The 17124-nt window shown below is 44.4% G+C and overlaps 2 protein-coding genes across 2 annotated transcripts in view; one reads left to right on the top strand and one right to left on the bottom strand.

Moving 5' to 3' along the window:
* Positions 1-8155, top strand: part of NKIRAS1 (NFKB inhibitor interacting Ras like 1) — a 36601-nt gene extending 28446 nt beyond the window's left edge. The window contains exon 4 of the mRNA XM_084795049.1: positions 7861-8155. Coding sequence (XP_084651175.1) covers positions 7861-7917 — 57 coding nt within the window. The 3' untranslated portion in view covers positions 7918-8155. The remainder of the gene's footprint in view (positions 1-7860) is intronic.
* UBE2E1 (ubiquitin conjugating enzyme E2 E1) overlaps positions 1-17124 on the bottom strand; it is a 49867-nt gene that overhangs the window by 16938 nt on the left and 15805 nt on the right. The window lies entirely within an intron of this gene.

Here is a 17124-nt window from a genome sequence, read left to right as displayed (position 1 = left end):
ATACCAATACACATTGACCGGGCGTGGTGGTGCGCCCCTTTAATCCCAACACTTGGGAGGCAGAGGCAGGCCAATCGCTGCAAGTTCAAGGCTAGCCTGGTCTACAAAGCAAGTCTAGGACAGCCAAGGCTACACAGAGAAACCCTGTCTTGAAAAACCCATAAAGTCAATAAGCAGGGCTCACAGGGTCTGGAGTTTGAGATTATATTTGGGCACTGGGGAGGGTGCTGGGGAATAACAGTCAAACTGTTGTTTGACTGTGAGACTCTGGCACAAGATGCGCAGGGCTTGATGTTATTAAGTGGAAAGGTTGTATGTTGTGCACAAAGGGCATTCTACCTTCTTGTTGAATTTGATTTTCAAATCCTGGATTGTCTTAATCATTTCTTTTAGCCTTGTTTTTGTTTTCCTGGGCCCTGCTCAGGCATTTATTTTATTTGTTGTTTGTATTTATAGTTAAACCTGGGCATGCGTACTCCTTTTGTTAGTTCTTTTTTGGATATGAACATAGCAGGCTGACCAAGAGCACAAGATATGCAAAACATATTGGGTCTGCAGGTTGATATGGTATGGATGGGACAGTCAGGTGGACACAGCACGCTTGCTGGTGCATAGGATGCACATGCTGGTCTAAGCCTGGAGGTTGGTGGTGTGTGGATGGGGCTGATCTGCAGAGCTTGGCTCTATCTAGAGACTCATGAGGGAATGTGGAAGGGAGGGTGGCACACTCACCAGGCTGCATATTGCTGCAAGAGGTAAGGGTCAGGGCTGTGATCAATGGATGGGAACAAGCAAGGACCCTGAGGGGGTGGCTGGAGGCTAGTGTTTCAGATGGAGTTGCCCGTCTTATAGGATATACATTAAATGGCACAGGCTTGTAGGTAGGACTCTGCTCCTGGGGCAGGAGCCAAGGGTGACCTAGGGGGAAGGGGAAGGTATGGATGGTGGTGCAAATCGCTGGTGCTTCTGTTTAAGTATTAAAAACAGAATATATTTAAAAACTAAGACCCTGTAGAATTATACAGAGAAAAATTTATGCATGCCTGTGCCTGTGTGTGTCAGAGACATGAACACTGAGGCACATCACTGGCCCCTGGAAAAATGTTAAATTATCATTAATTCTACCAGCTAGCTTTTTTTTTTTTAAGTTATGTTTTTGTAAAGCCAGGCAGTCATTTCAGGCTCACCAATCCTAGCTTTTTGCCTACAGTGTCCACACCCAGCAAGATTCCAGTGGTTACTGGGCTTTGGGGCTCACCTCTAATATTGTCAATCACATTTGGGTCTGCTTTTCCTACCCTGCTTAAGCCATTTCATGTTAGGATTAACCAAAGCATTATTTTGTGATCTGATAAATGGTCACTAACGTTTCTTAAATAAAAATTAATTCAGACTATAGAGATAGCTCAGTGAGTAAAGCACTTGCCATGCAAGCCTGAGCGCTGGAGCTCAGAGCCCTACCACCCATGTAAAAGCCCATTGTTTATGAGCTGGAGGCGGGAACCCTAAAGCAAGCTAGTAAGCCACACAGGTTCAGCTGGAGAGCTCTGGGTTCAAGAGAAAGAGATTCTGTCTTTATATATGATGTGGAGAGTGATCTGCGAAACCACGAAGACACACACACACACACACACACACACACACACACACACACACACACACACACACTGTGGGGGAGTGGCACTCTACGAAGATGCGAAGACACACACACAGCAGTTAAATTAATTTTATTTGTAGAAATGCAATAGTTGAAAATAACCATGTTGCATAAAGAACTTTGTGTGGAGGAGAGAAGTTTCTATAATACTACGATAATCTGAAAGTGAAGAATATCATCTTCACAAAAATCAGAAACAGCTGGAGACTTTAACTAATGGTTCAGATATTATGTGTGAGTTGCAAAGAAGACAAGAAAAACAAAACAAAACAAAACACCACAATTCTTTCTACCTCCATCTCCAAGCTCAGACCAGGCATACAATACCTACTTTCCCCTGCACAAGTCAGGTGGTTTCAGATGCAGCCGAAGAATAAGGCCACTCCCTTCGGTTCCATTCAGCTCATGGCTGGGTGCTGCAAAGTCTGACAGCCAATGGCATGACCTAATCTGAACTATGAGGTGATCCTTGTCTGAGGATGCAATGTGGCACACTGCTGCAGTAACCCCTGGGAAGATGAGGCCTGCACCTCTTTGTTCCCTCCTACTCCATTCCACGGCTGAACCCACAAACACAGAAATATTTACTGTATGTGAAATGCCAGCTGCTGTCTCTCTTGGCGTTGATGGCCTGGAAAGAGAGGCAGGCCAAGAGACTGAAGGAGTGAGGAAATGCCCATAAATGTCAGGGCTGGGCTTGAGTCTGGCTGCTGCTTCTAACAACTCTCTGGCTTTATTTAGTGACCCCATCCTGCTGTCCGCACAGTGAGCTAGCAGAGCAGTAAAACAAAGCTATGTACTACAGCACCTCCTGGAGGCCCTAGTGTGAAAAACCGCCTGGTGCCCACATTAACATTTACTTCTTAAAATGACAGCCATTTAATATTAATACTAAAAATTACAAAGCAGGGTCATGGCTAACCAAAATGCCTTAGTCTATGAATTTCCAATTTTATTTTATTTCTGAGAAAGGTCTTATTATGTATATGTGGCAGGCCTGGAACTTGCTATTTAGACTGTGCTGGCCTTGGACTCATAGAGAGCCATCTGCCTCTGTCTCCTGAGTGCTGGGATTAAACGCATGTGTCACCAAGTTTGGCTCTGAATTTCCAATATTACATGAAGTTCTTCTCGGGAACTAATGGCTTAGGTAGTTAAGTATTCCACCCAAGTTCATAGAAAAGGCCAAAAAGAAAAGTAAAGAGAAAAAAAAAAGTTAGAAGGAAAGGAGACAAAGTTCCTCTCAGCCCAGGGTGAGGAGTTGGCTTTGAGGTGGGGATAGGGGCCCAAATGCATGCTAAAGAGTAAAGGCGTATGAAAATGAAGAAGCGTGGGGAGAAGTTTTTCCTCTTTAAAAGGAACAGGTAAAATAAAGATGGTATAATGAATATATGCACATCAACTTTTACTCCTCCAATGTCCAGCAGCATTGCAGGAGGGGCTTTTAAAAGGCATAGATCACCAAAGAGGAGACTGGGCAGGACAAGAGCGACAGGGTTAGAAGGTAGCAAGCAGGCGGTGGCAAAGAGTTAAGAACCTAGTTAGGCTCCCGTCTGTGCAGCTAGCGTAGCCTCCTTAGGGACTGTGGAGTGTCTGGAGGCCGGGAGTGCTGCAGGAGAACGCTTGGCTCAAGGGAGACCTGGCTTTGAGCGGTAGAGGGAAGTCTCTGTGGCGAGTGGAAGTCTAAGGTGGGCTGCTTGAACTTCCTTCTAGCCAAAAGCACACCACAGAGACCAGGCTGTGCTTAACTTGCACCAGACTTTGCCTTTTCTGACGACAGCACAGTCACCTGCTAATTTTGCTATGATACAAACTCTGCACAGAGACCAGAGAATTACAAGTGGTTGCTGTAAGCTCAGAGCCTCAGTCTTATAGTTGCAAGGAACCAGATTCGGCTGGTTGACTGGGTGAGCCTGGGATTGATACTGAAGAGGACTGCAGGCTTAAGAGACCCTGAGCAGGAGACTGAGTTAAACTGACCCAAGGTACTAAATGTGCAATTGCTCTGAATTGCTACATTTGCAATAAGCTGTTAGGTAGCAACAGAAAGTTTGCTCGAACTGGCTGGATTTTCTAGAGGGGGGACCCAGGAGGGACTCTACAGCAGGGTCATTAATATGGATGAGGGCAGAGGTGCCTGCTGAACAGGAGCTTAAACAAGCCGGACAGTAAGACCCCCAATGTCCTTCCTCTGCTCAGCTCTCTCCCAGGCAGTCTCTTTTGGGAAGTATGAGCAAACTAGAGGAAGCTCTCAGTACAGGCACTGCATCTGCATCTCACAGCCAGGGAGCACAGTGCCGCCCTACAGTGTCCTTCAATGACCAAAGCTAGAAGACGGCCAGCAACAGGAAACCAAAATTGTACAGAAATTTCAAGACAAAAAGATTTTTTCCCCCTCCTGGACATTAAAAGGAAAAGCAAACAGATTTGAAAAACTCCAGGGATAGTCAGCTGAGATCTCCATCTCCTATAAACAGAACAAAACAAAACAAAAAACAAACAAACCCACTGAAGCTCCAAAAGAAGTTTCAAGAAAAAAACAGGAAAAATGTGCCATAAAGGACAAACAGAGATACGCCAGTCAAAGAGTGATGAGGAAACCCTTGAGCAGAAGCAGTGGTGCGCTCCTGTATCCCAGGGAAAGCACTGCAAGGTAGAAGGCAGCCTGAGTTACAAAGAGAGAGGGGAGGCCATCTCACACAGGACAGGACAACCCATTCTTGGTGACTAGTGTTGCCCATGTATGCAGATGAGCTCTGAAGGCCAGCGTCCACGGAGCCAGACATGGCGCTACACACAAAAATCCCAGCAGTGTGGGGCAGAGACAGATAACTCTCCAAAGGCATGCTGGCCAATTAGCTAAAATGACAAGATTCAGGTTCAGTCTCTGTCTCAAAAAATAAAGGGTGGAAAGTGACTGTGGAAGACACGTGACATCAGGCCCTTGAACATACACCCTACAACTCCTTTGAATGAGTTTATGGCTTATAAGGGGTAAGTAAATACAAGGAAACAAAATGAATACTGCATGAGTTTATTTAGCCCCTTGGTTGGGTTGTTCTTTAAAGACCCAGGGCTCACAAGTCTAAGGCTTACAAACAGACCTAATGCACCATACAGGCATGGTGAGGTAAGGCCCGTCCTCATACGATGGCCACTATGCTGCAGTTTCTCTCCTGAATACCTCTCCTAGTACAGTTAACTACAGGCACCATTAACGTGTGCTACTTTAAGGTTTTGTTAGTGATAATGGCCACTAGAGGACACAGGAGGCCTACCAGGCAAGACATTGCTAAAGTGATAAAATTAGAGCACTCAAGACTCTATTGGCAAGACATCTGTCATAAGGTGTGGCTGCCGGCACTGGAGCAGCAGCTGCTGCGGCACTAGTCCCCAGGCCCCAGAAACCTGAACAGGGGACAGAATGTTCATCTCCAGCCAGCTCTGAGCACAAGCCTCTGTCCTCAGGTTGCTCCATCAGTGACCCCTTCACTTTAAGGCAAATGGTGCCCACACACTAAGGAAGTCTGACTGCTGGGTGGACAGCTGAGGCCAAATCATGGAGGGCCTTTAGATAAAGCAAGGTGTTAGATAAAGCAAAGCCACAGCAGGTTTTTAAAATACCACTTTGGAGAGAATTCTCTCTCATTTTGCATTAAAGAATCAGAGACTAGGGACCTTCAGGTAAGTAGCCTTAGCAGCCATCCAGCTATTAACTGGTAAAGGCTAGACCTGATCCTTTATCTCCAGAACCTTTCTAGAGGCAGTGACCTCCTATTGCCAGACCTGGGCTGGCATTTGCAGTGAGGAGCCAGGTAATCCAATGCCTCTGAGCCTTTCTTGAGGTAAAGACGCAAGACCTTAATGAGAGTGAATGGACAGCTACAAGCACATTATCATCTGGGAGAAGATGAAAGGTAGGCCAAGGAGTAAGCATTTCCTTTCTGGACCAACCAGGCTTTGCCTGGGCAGAGAGCAGAGAGCAGAAGGTTAGGCTTGATCTGGTACAAGAAACGTTAACTCCAGCCAGGCACGCCTTTAATCCCAGCTTTTGGGAGGCAGAGGCTGGTGGATCGCTTTGAGTTCGAGGCCAGCTTGGTCTACAAAGTAAGTCCAGGACAGCCAAGGCTACACAGAGAAACCCTGTCTAGAAAAATAAAAAAGGAAAAAAAAACAAAAACAAAAACAACAACAATAACAAAAAAAAAAAAAACAAAGAAAAAAAGAAACTCCAAGGACTGTTTGGAGGTGACCAAGAGTAAGAGTAGACTAGAGTCAGTTTCACTTCTATTCAACACCTACAGCACAATTCAAACACTCCAAAACTGGTAAGACGCTAGAGTTTGCTGCTCATAGACAAGCAGTAAGAGGCTCTAGTAACTAAGGGCAGAAATGAAAGGTTATGCATCACAACACCCTTGGGTTTGCATAACTGAATATGAGGTCATAGTAAAGGGTTTCCACACACACAATGACCAGAACCTAACTCAATCTCAAACATATAATGAGTCCAAGGTATTTCAGGCATCACCAGCCTTCACTGACCCCTTTCTTGGCTAACAATGTGTGCACTTTGCACTGTGCATGCAAGACAGGCAGATAATGCCAATTAACACTGCCTCAGACACCACGGCTAGTGCCCTGAGACTATTGTATATCATGATGGCAGCTTCTATTGTACACAAAAAGTCTGTGCTTTAATAGAAACCATACTTCAGTTAGGGAAAAAGAGACTTTTAATATCTTCCCACCATTCCTTAGCAAGTAAGTATCAAATTAGTACATCTCTGAATGTGCTGGGTTAAAATGTGAGTTTTTAAAATATTAATTCTTCAAGAATTTCATAATGTATTTTGATCATATTCGCCCCATTCCTCCAAGATTCACTTTCACCTCCCTGTGCCCCAACTTTCTAAGTTCTCTTTTTACAAGGTCTGATTTTAAAAACTGCTATTGAGTTTCCTAAAAAATAAAAACTGGTTAATGAACATTAGCTTGGGATCAGGAAAGAATCTCTGACAATTTCTGAAATGGTCTTAAATATCTTCTGCCACTTCGAATTACATAATTATAAGAGGCATTTCCAATGATGACTATGAAATTGAAGTATCAGTCTATGCTCTATGTCTTCCAGTATCTAACACTCAGTGAAGAAATAATTCTTCATCAAAAAAGAAACCAGCACAGACAAAGGGGAGGGGAATAGCGTGAAGGCAGGAGGGAGGAAGGAACGGGAGGATACAAGGGATAGGATAACAATTGAGATGTAATCTGAATAAATTAAAAAAAAACCAAAAACTAAAAGACACCAGCAAACCCGTCTCATTAGTATATATGTCTGCTTTCTCGTCAGGAAGTGGTAAAATTATATGTATATTAAAAAAACTGCTTTAAAATAAATTTATATTTTATTTTCAGTAAATATTTGTTTTTTATATCTATCTTATATACCTATATATACATATCTCATAGCTCTATAAAAAGAAATCTTGGAGAAAGGAGTTGTGTAAGTGAAAAGAATGTAAGAGCCCTGCTTTAGAGGACGAGTCAAAGGGAAGTGGAGTAGTTGTAAGCTCAAGCCTGGGGGGGGGGCGTTTAGATTGGGGCCCAATGTACACATCTCATATGGACCACCAGATCCTTGTATATGCGTGCACATGCTGGCATGTCAGCTGTAAGCACTGGGAAAGGTCTAGTACCTACTGCTTCTTATCAACTATTCAGTTGATAATAATGATAGACGGGCCTGCAATGCCAGCACTCCAGAGGCAGGAAGATTGCTTTGAGTTCCAGGCCAGTCTGGGCTACAGAGGGAGACCCTGTCTTAAAATAAGTAAATACATAGAAATAAATAAGAGAAGGAGGTCAGAGGACCAGACGTCCTGCCACACAGCAAGTCTGAGGCTAGCCTTGGCTGCATCAGACAATGTCCAAAAACAAAGCAAAACCAAATGACAAAAAAGGCAAACCAGTCTACTTTTTTACAAGTTTTAACTGATACAATGTGTGTGTGTGTACGTGTGTGTACGTGTGTGTATGTACGTACCTATGCACAGTACTCTGGCATTTTATCTGTATGCCACCTACATGTCCCTGTAGTTACAATGTGAATTTATTTATTCATCCATCTATCCGTCTGTTTGTCTCCATCCATCCATCCATGGTGTGTTGGTGTTCTGTCTGCATGTCACCTGCATGCCCAGTGTCTATGGAGGACAGAGGAAGGCATCGGGCCCCCTGTGGATTACGAAGGAACCTAAGGAAAGTCATGCTTATGAAAACAGATCATTTCTGACAAGAGTTAAGTGAAAACTCTGATATTTCAGATATTTTTGAAATAAAAGTGAGAACCAGCTTTCAGCTTAAATTTCTCGGGCCAATTATTTCAACTCTGTATCCACACTGAGATATGTGTGTGTACACACATGCAAATGCTACATGGGGCTGTAAGCTGCCTCAGATGGGTGCTGGGTGGGAACTGAACTTGGGGTCCTCTACACAAGCAGCAAGCACTCCTAATTGCTGAGTCATCTCTCCTACAGGGACTTGCATGCTAATAGGCTAAAAAAGTGACTAAAGGGTCTTTTGTACTAGACTGAAATACTTAATAACCTGTCATTTAACAGAGAGAAGGAAAAGCAAACCAGAGAGAGAACTTGGCAGGAACAGCTTGTGGCACAGTCCTGTCGCCTGCCTGTGGAGACAGGGTTGAGAGCCGGCAGAGCTGTGTGTTCTGTTCCAACCATCCTATCTGCTGGGGGCCGAGAGGAAGCTCTCCTACTTCTTCAGATTCAAGTGTTCTCACGTGTAAGGAGTCACACTACATCTAGGCCTCTTTTCATTTTTAGAACTTCCAAGAAAAGCTGGCACCTTTTGGAAAAAGGACTAAAGTTTGTTTTCCGTTGAAACAGTATGTAGGTTTATACAGAACAGTTAAGAGATTTAAAATATATATAGCCAGGCAGTGGTGGCGCGCGCCTTTAATCCCAGCACTCGGGAGGCAGAGGCAGGCAGATCGCTGTGAGTTAGAGGCCAGTCTGGTCTACACAGCCAAGGCTACACAGAGAAAACCTGTCTCAAAAACAAAACAAACAAAACCATATATAATCTCTATACCTTCCCTAGACTGAGGCTGCAGCTTAGCCAGGCCCCAGTCTTTCCTGCCATGTATCCTAACACAGCACACAATGCGTGGAAGGTCCTGGTGTTCAATGAGTGGATGCACTGGGGTGGAGCTTGTGAACATTACAGAAAGTGAGAACACATTTATATAGCACTCTGATTGCTTATTTCTCAAACTCCACAGGTAGGTAGTCATTAATGTTAGGTATCCCTACTTTAAATAGGAAGTCAAAATATAATTCACAAGCCTCTTAATGTTACAACTTCTTGCCTTTCCAACCTTCATCCAATGAGTCTTGTTATGAAAGCCCTATTTAAAGAAAGAAAGAAAAATCCCCCACTTACGTACGAAGTAGGGGAGGGAAGGAAGAGTTCATGGGAGGGAATGGGAGGAAGAAGGAAAAGGAAAGGAGAGGACTATCAGAGAGGAAGGGACAACGTAACATGGTCTTTCAAAGCTAAATTCTTTTCCAAAAAACTTATCTTACCTGCCCTATAACTAAACAGCAAAAGCAGCTGCTCAAGGTTATTAGAAACAGCTGAAACCTCAAGCGAACTAGATGCTAGCCCTCTTTCCCTAAAGCCTTTACATATCGGGCCACTGCTTTGAAAAGAGTGTTTTTATTTATGTAGATTAACGATAGAACAACAAACACCACAAAATTTAGTGTCATCAAGTCACAAGAGTTCTTCAGACACTAACCTACAAACTGGTGCAGCTGTATCTCTCACTCTATGGCTTTCCTTTTTCCTCAGTCTGTGGCATGGCCCAGCCATCACACCTGCCTTGGTGCTTGATTCCTAAGGGCTAAACATGAGTGCAGCTAGGTGTGATTTGGAGGTAGAAGCATGTGCCCAGCATGTAGAGATCCAGGCTCCAAACTACTCTTTGAAGAAAGAAAGAAAACTAAGTCCAGTAAAGGACGCCTGTAATCCCAGCACTCGGGGAGGCAGAGGCAGGTAGATCCTGAGTTTGAGGCCAGCCTGGTCTACAAAGTGAGTCCAGGACAGCCAGGGCTATTACACAGAGAAACCCTGCCTTGAAAAACCAACCAACCAACCAACCAACCAACCAAACAAACAAAGCAGAAAAGTTTCTAAAATTGAATGTCTTTTAAATAAATTAGGCTGGGCAGTGGTGGCGCATGCTTTTAATCACAGCACTCGGGAGGCAGAGACAGGCAGATCGCTGTGAGTTAGAGACCAGCCTGGTCTACAAAGCGAGTCCAGGATAGTCAAGGCTACACAGAGAAACCCTGTCTTGAAAAACCAAAAACAAACAAAAGAGTTAGGATACTTTAAGGCCAGGTGCCACTGCTCGTGGCTCTAAGAATATTGTTAGTTATTGACTTTGCATGTGTACACCTGAGCTGAGATTAGATAACACCTTGCAGGAGTTGGCTCTCTCATTCCAACATTTGGGTTCAAGGAACTGAACTCAGGAGACAGGGTTTGGTGGAAACTCACTTCCCACTGGGCCATCTTCTCTGGCCTGTGACTTGACTCTTACCTGTCTTTTGGGTTTTGTTTCAGCGCAGTTAGTGAGCTTCCCCTGGATGATTCCAGTGGGATAGGATCCTCGATCTGTTGTGATAAAGCAGCAGCCTGGGCTGAGGCCACAGCACTGACAGAACTGTACTGCCATACCTGCTTCAAGTAATGGAGCAAGTTTGCTCACTGTGTAAAACCTCAAAGAAGATGTTAGCTATCTATTTTTTATATTTTTCACTCAATTATAGAGGAACTGAAGCAACAAGTTATTATTTTTTTCCATTCCAGGGAATATCACTAAGCCCTAAAACAAATCCAGTGTTAAGTAAGTTCACTTTAATTTAAAAAATAAACCTCACAACCTCAAAGAGAGAAAAGCAGAGTGTGTATCTCATTTTCAGGAGGTGAAGAGCAGGCAGCACAATTCCATTCCAAGATGCCTGCCCTGCCTTGTAGTCCCCAAACTCATGTTTGAAGTGTACTCTCCTTGGAAACATAAATCTTGAAAAAGGATTAGATCAGTGGTTCTCAAACTTCCTAATGCTGTGGCCCTTTACTACAGCTCTTCATGGTGTGGGATGCTCACTGTGAAATTATTCCATTGTTACCTCATAACTGTAACTGTGCTACTGTGATGAATCATAATATAAATATATCTGATATGCAGGATATCTGATATGTGAACCCCAAAGGGGTCACAACCCATAGGTTGAGAGCTGCTGGACTATATCCTGGCTGGGTTTTACACAGTAGCAAAGGCACACTGCCTGGCACCTAGAAAGCTATGCACATCACAGCTGGTATAGTTAAAGAAAAATTTCCAAAGTACTTCCTTTTTTTTTTTTGTTTTTTGTTTTTTGTTTTTTGTTTTTCAAGACAGGGTCTCTCTGTGTGGCCTTGGCTGTCCTAGACTCAGTTTGTAGACCAGGCTGGCCTTAAACTCACAGTGATCCGCCTTTTTACTCAGGTTGTCAGGCTAAACAACAAACTGCCTTGGCCCGCTGAGCCATCTCACCAGCCCCAAACTCTAGGCTTTTAAGTAAAAGATTGACCACTGGGCATCGTGGTGCTTATCTTTAACCCTAGCACTCAGGATGTAGAGTCAGAACTGTGAATTCAAAGTCAGCTTGGTCTATGTAGTGAACTACAAGCCAATCAGAGCTACATGGTGAGACCCTGTTTAAAAATAGAAAACCGCTGTGACAACTAAACCTACATCAGAGAATACCAGAAGGATATGGCCATTTTGATGAAAAGCCTTCAGTGGTTCTGAAATTTACATACTGCTCTGTGTATGAGTAAAACTGAACATAGCAACTGCAAGTGAGGCTTACAACTCAGAAGCAAAAAGAGAGCATGAGATAGAGCACACGGTAAGGGCAGAGGCCACATGTGTACGCATCTCCACTTCAGAGCCCAGGGACCTGGTGAGCCACTGAGCTGCTGAAAGCATCTTCTGTAAGAGAGAATGACAACTACACTGACATACTTAAGGTTCGATGGTATCAGCAACTAAGTTTTATTCTATTTTTTTGTTTGCTGGTTCGTCTGTTTTGAAACAGGGTCTCTCTACTCAGCCCTGGCTGTCCTAGGACTCCGGGGTCTGCCTGCTTCGCCTCCCGAGTACTGTGATAGAAGTATGCACCAGCCTATGCAACTACTTGTTTTGTTCTATTTAAATCCCCACAACAGACTCTGAAGCTAAAGTAACTTTCAAGTCTCAGAGTTGTCTAGAATATGACAAATCAGGTGTTCTGCTGCTCCTTATGCATTCTGTATAAAGCAACTTCCAGGATTATGTACACACAGATCACTTCCTATTTCTTTCATAGTCAAGCGCCAAGTTCACAACTCTATGTGCTTTGTTTGTGTTATTACTGGGGTTGTTTCTGAGTAAACATTTATGTTTCCCTTTTACTTTTTGCCCCCTTAGAAATGTGAACTGAGACACACCTTTCTATACTATGTAAGTGAAAAAAATTTCACCATGGTCCTTTCCTTAGTTTTTTAATAGCTTAGAGAGGAAAGGAAAAAATAAGAAGAAACTGGTCCTGCCTGGCAAACTGTGACACTCCTGTGATCCCAGCACTTGAGCAGTAGAGACAGGAGAATCAGCTAAAGGCTGTTCTTGGTACACAGCTCAGCTTCATGAGACCCTGTTCCAAAACAAAGCACCACCCCCAAAAAATCTTTTTATTATTTGTATTTGTGCATGTGAGTGTGCGTGTGTATGCTAATGCCACATGTGCACGTGTGTCTGCAGAAGCCAGAAGTGGCATCAGATCACGTAAGAGCTGGAGTGCTGTGAGCCACCAATATGAGTGGTGGGAATTAAACTCCACTCCTCTGGAAGAGCTTCAGGTAATGTTAATTCATATCAATGCAATCGCATTTCCTGCTGTCATTTTCTATAGCCCACAACTGAACACTTAGTACCTGAAGTTCCAAATAAACATAAAAATGATTGTATTGCCAGGTGGCGCACCCCTTTAATCTTGGAACTCGGGAGGCAGAGGCAAGCGGATCGATATGACAAAGTGAGTCTAGGACAGCCATGCCTACACAGAGGAACCCTGTCTCAAAAAACCAAGACAGTAACAGCAGAATGGCTGTGTCGCTAACTCCACTGCTACGCCTTCCCACAGGAGTCTCACCTCCTGTAGGGCAGAGGCTTTACAACTGTGGCTAGAGCTCAGTTGGTTTTGTGCTTGTCTAGCGTATATATGGGGCTGAGCTTCATCCCCAGCACTACATAAACCAGGCCAAGCTACTGTAATCCCAGAGTGCTGTTCATACTGTACACACGCAGTATGCATATCACTGGAGAACTGAGGTTCCCACTGTGCAGCTAGATCCTTCCCTGTCCTAAGTGACCATGGTAGGATTAGTAGGCATTCTAGCAAGCTGTCTAGGCCTCGTCCCTGGAGTCCCTAGTCCAGATGGGTCATGTCCATTCCTCCAGTCTCACTTGTTCCTACTTTGAAGAGGCAGAAGGCCAACCATTAGATTCTTTTCCACTGTTGGACTCCAGCTGCCTTTAGGGACAGGGACACCCAGGGCCTCCAGCAACCAGAACACAGGGGTGATGGGGCACTGGTCCTGTGACTCACTGCCACACGTGCCTTACAAAGCATTTGCTTCCATGTAGCCGTTATGCTAGGATACTGAGAACACTGTATTTCTGCTCACAGGAAGGGACACAAAGTTCTGGTAGCATGCATTCAATTATTGAAGTTTCTAGATACTACAGGCACAAAATCAGATCTGTTACATGAAGAAATGTCAGTAAAACTATTACTAAAAACATATAAGCATGGTGGTATGTCTTTAATCCCAGCATCTGGGAAGCAAATCTCTGAGTTTGAAATCAGCCTTGGTCTTTGTAGTGAATTCCAGGGTGGCCAAAACTACAAAGTGAGATCCTGCCTCAAAAACAAACAAAAAATCCAAAGGGGGGTGGGTGGCGCTGCAGAGATTACTGGCTGTTCTTCCAGAGGCTCTAAATTCAAACCCTAGTACCCACATGGCAGTTCACAACCATCTGTAACTACAGTACCACAGGGTGCCCTTTTCTGGTGTGCAGGTAAGACAAACATACACATCATAAAATAAATATATAAAAATATTTATGAATGTATACGCTATCTGTAAAATGTTATTTGCAGCGGGCTGTTTTTGCTTTTAGAATTTTTTACTTATGTATGTATGGTGTGTAGACATGGTTGTGGGCACCCCGGGGGGCCAGAAGAAGGTGTGTTCCAATGTCATCTCCCCTAGAATGGCACCAGTCCATGCCCTAACTGGCCAGCTCTTAGTGCAGTTAACCTGCCGTTACTTTGTACAGTATAGAATGTGCTCCACAGTGAAATAAAACAGAAACTGTTTTATTGGAGACACAGGTTTCTTTTACTGCCCTTCCTCTGTATGAATGCTCCCAGAGAGTGTGAACAGCATCTTTTCTAGGGCTACCTTGAGAATACCTGCCATGACAGTAATCACTCATAGACATTAGAATGAGTGGGAACAGGCTTCAAGGAGTCCGGGAGCACGTGAGGACGTGAGCCAGGGCAGCAGGCACCAGGGTAGCAACAGGACGACAACAACTTACACTGCTGACGCTGCGTCACAGAGAAACAGGCAAGGAAGCACAGGTGAGACAGGCCGGCGACGGCTGCCCACTCCAGCTGAGTCACTGACAACCACAGGAGGCCTCAAAACAATTTCAAAAGCAGTAACAACTTAACTGGACCAGCCAGCAAGCTACTGTTTTGGACAAGTCTCACGTGCAATGATAAGTATTTTGTTAGGCATTTAAAAAACGTATTCAAAAATTACTAACCCTGCTTTGTGTGGTCCACTTCTGTTGAGACCCTCAATGGTTACGCTCCTGAGAATAACATACAGGTTCAGTACATAAAATTTTTGTTTTGTTTCATATCCCAGGCTGGCCTTTAACTTGCTCTTTAGCCAAGGATGACCCAGGTTTGGATCCTCCTGCCTCCACCTCTAGGGTGGGGGGATGACAGGCACCTACCACTTTGTTAATTTGATTTCATGTTGGGTTCAAAGCTGGTGTTTGTGCATGCTAAATAAGCACTCTAGCCCCTGAGCTATTTACCTGGCTCTGTGTGGTTCGTTTGGCTTGGGTGGTGCTGAGAACTGGACTTGGGGACTCACAAGTGCTAGGCAAGGACTCTACCACACAGCTATAACCACGGGTGGACACACCAAGGTTTATCTGCCTCACGAAAATGCACATGTAACAAACCATTTCTTGGCTAAGTGAATATATAATAAGGAATTTCTGAAACAGACACAGAGAGACAGAGAGAGAGACAGAGAGAGAGAGAGAGAGAGAGAGAGAGAGAGAGAGAGAGAGAGAGAGAGAGAGAGAGAGAGATAGAGAGATAGAGAACAGTTTCTTTCTTTTTAAAAAATATTTATTATTACGTATACAGAGCTCTGCCTGCATGTACATCTGCAGGCCAGAAGAGGGTGTCAGGTCACATTATAGATGGTTGTGAGCCACCATGTGGTTACTGGGAATTGAACACATGACCTCTGGAAGAACCGTCAGTGCTCTTAAGCACTGAGCCATCTCTCCAGCCCCTGGCCACAATTTCTTAAAGGGGTAGAAAGGAAGGGGGCAGACCAGTATGAGAGTAAGACAGAAATTAAGCCTGAGCTGACAAAGATTCCAAGCCCAAAAGGAGACTGTTACTAGACACATGGAAAGAGGACTCAGGTCAGCACCCAACAAGAAACTATTTTTAGTGCTCTTTAGGTCAAATGGCAATAAGTAAATGTACTGTGTTCCCTCTGAGGCCTGAAGGGCACTGACGGCTTCAGAAGTGGAACAGGGGCTATCAGGCCTGAAGCACAAACCTTCGGAAAGCAGTGACAGTTGGACTGCAGCAAGCCACTAAACACAGAAGGACTTAGTAGTGGCTCTGGGAAAATAAAGACAAGACAGCACCAGGCACCAGGAGACAGATGGATATTAGCCTCCACAGTAAAGGAGGCTTCTCCATACCTCCCTGTGGATGCACAGCTCACTCGGAGGGTGAGAGACAAAGAGGGGAGGGGAACAGTAGGTCTTTCCCACCTGAAAACAGTTGTCTGAAGGTCAGAATATCTTTGCTTTTCCCCACAAACATGTTTCAACTTGCAGGCACCACAATATAGAATGTGCTTCCATATATATAAACAGGTAACAGTAAAATAAAGGAGAAACTGCTCTACCGGGGACACAGGCTCCATAGAGAAGATGGACAGCAATCCCAGGCTGTAGTCTGAACAAGGACTGTAACCTCAGTGGGATTTGCTTTAGATTTATCCTCATCATCATTCACAGCACTCACCCTGCAAGTGAGAACACTCCAGGATGCTACACCAGTCTCACTGAAGGATGAAGCCATGTGGCCATGTAGACAAGACAGGGGCAATGCAGCAGAAGGGAAGCTGCAGCCTACTGCCAGGCTCTGTGCACACTTTACTGTAAGCACAAAGCCACATTTGTTGTGAGATAGCTACTTAGGTTAGAGGAAGTTATCACTCATGCTTTAGAAATCCTCTTGGGTGCTTGTAATAAAACAAATGTTTTCTTTGAGGGTCTTTTATGTAAACCAATTGAATGATTTTCTTCTATGAGGACGAATGTGCTCTAGCACCGTCTGCCAAGAAATAAAATTTTATAACACCAATTCCAGTAAGTTATGTTTAAAAAGTGAAATGTATTCCCACAGAGAAGGCAAGGTCGTGGTAATGGGAGAAACTGAAATGCTTTGTAGTGGAATCCCTCTGCACTCTGCAAGCAGACACTTGTGACCCACCTTGCCAGCTGCTCTCTTCAGCATCTAAGGGGGACCCCGGTCCCATTCCCAAGCATGTCTAAGTGCTACCTCAAGTGACTGAAACTAACCAAGACCAAAAGAAGGTGTATGCGTGGTCTACAGCTGGTATGGTTACCAAGAGGTTTAGGATCCTGGGAAGCCAGGTGTGGTGGCACACATTTTTAATCCCAGTGCTCAGGAGAGGCAGGTGGATATCTTAAGTTCCAGGCTAGCCTGGTCTACATAGCAAGCTCCAGGCCAGCCAGGAGATCTTGTTCCAAAAACAGAATAAAAGACAACACATCCCGGGGCTGGAGAGATGGCTCAGTGGTTAAGAGTGTGTGCTGCTCTTCTAGAGGACCCAGGCTTGGTTCTCAGCACCTGTACTGGGGTACTCAGAACACCTGGAGAACCTCAGCTTCAGGGGTCAAAACTCCCTTCTGTGTACATGTGGCATATTTAACATTTATTCTTATTCCCTCTCACCCATATATAAGTAAAAATCAATCTTTAAAAAGAGAG

Source organism: Acomys minous (genome assembly GCF_964271855.1).
Source record: "Acomys minous genome assembly, chromosome: 9".
Lineage (NCBI taxonomy): Eukaryota > Metazoa > Chordata > Mammalia > Rodentia > Muridae > Acomys > Acomys minous.
Note: the sequence above shows the minus strand (reverse complement) of the source record. Positions and strands in the feature narration are given on the sequence as shown.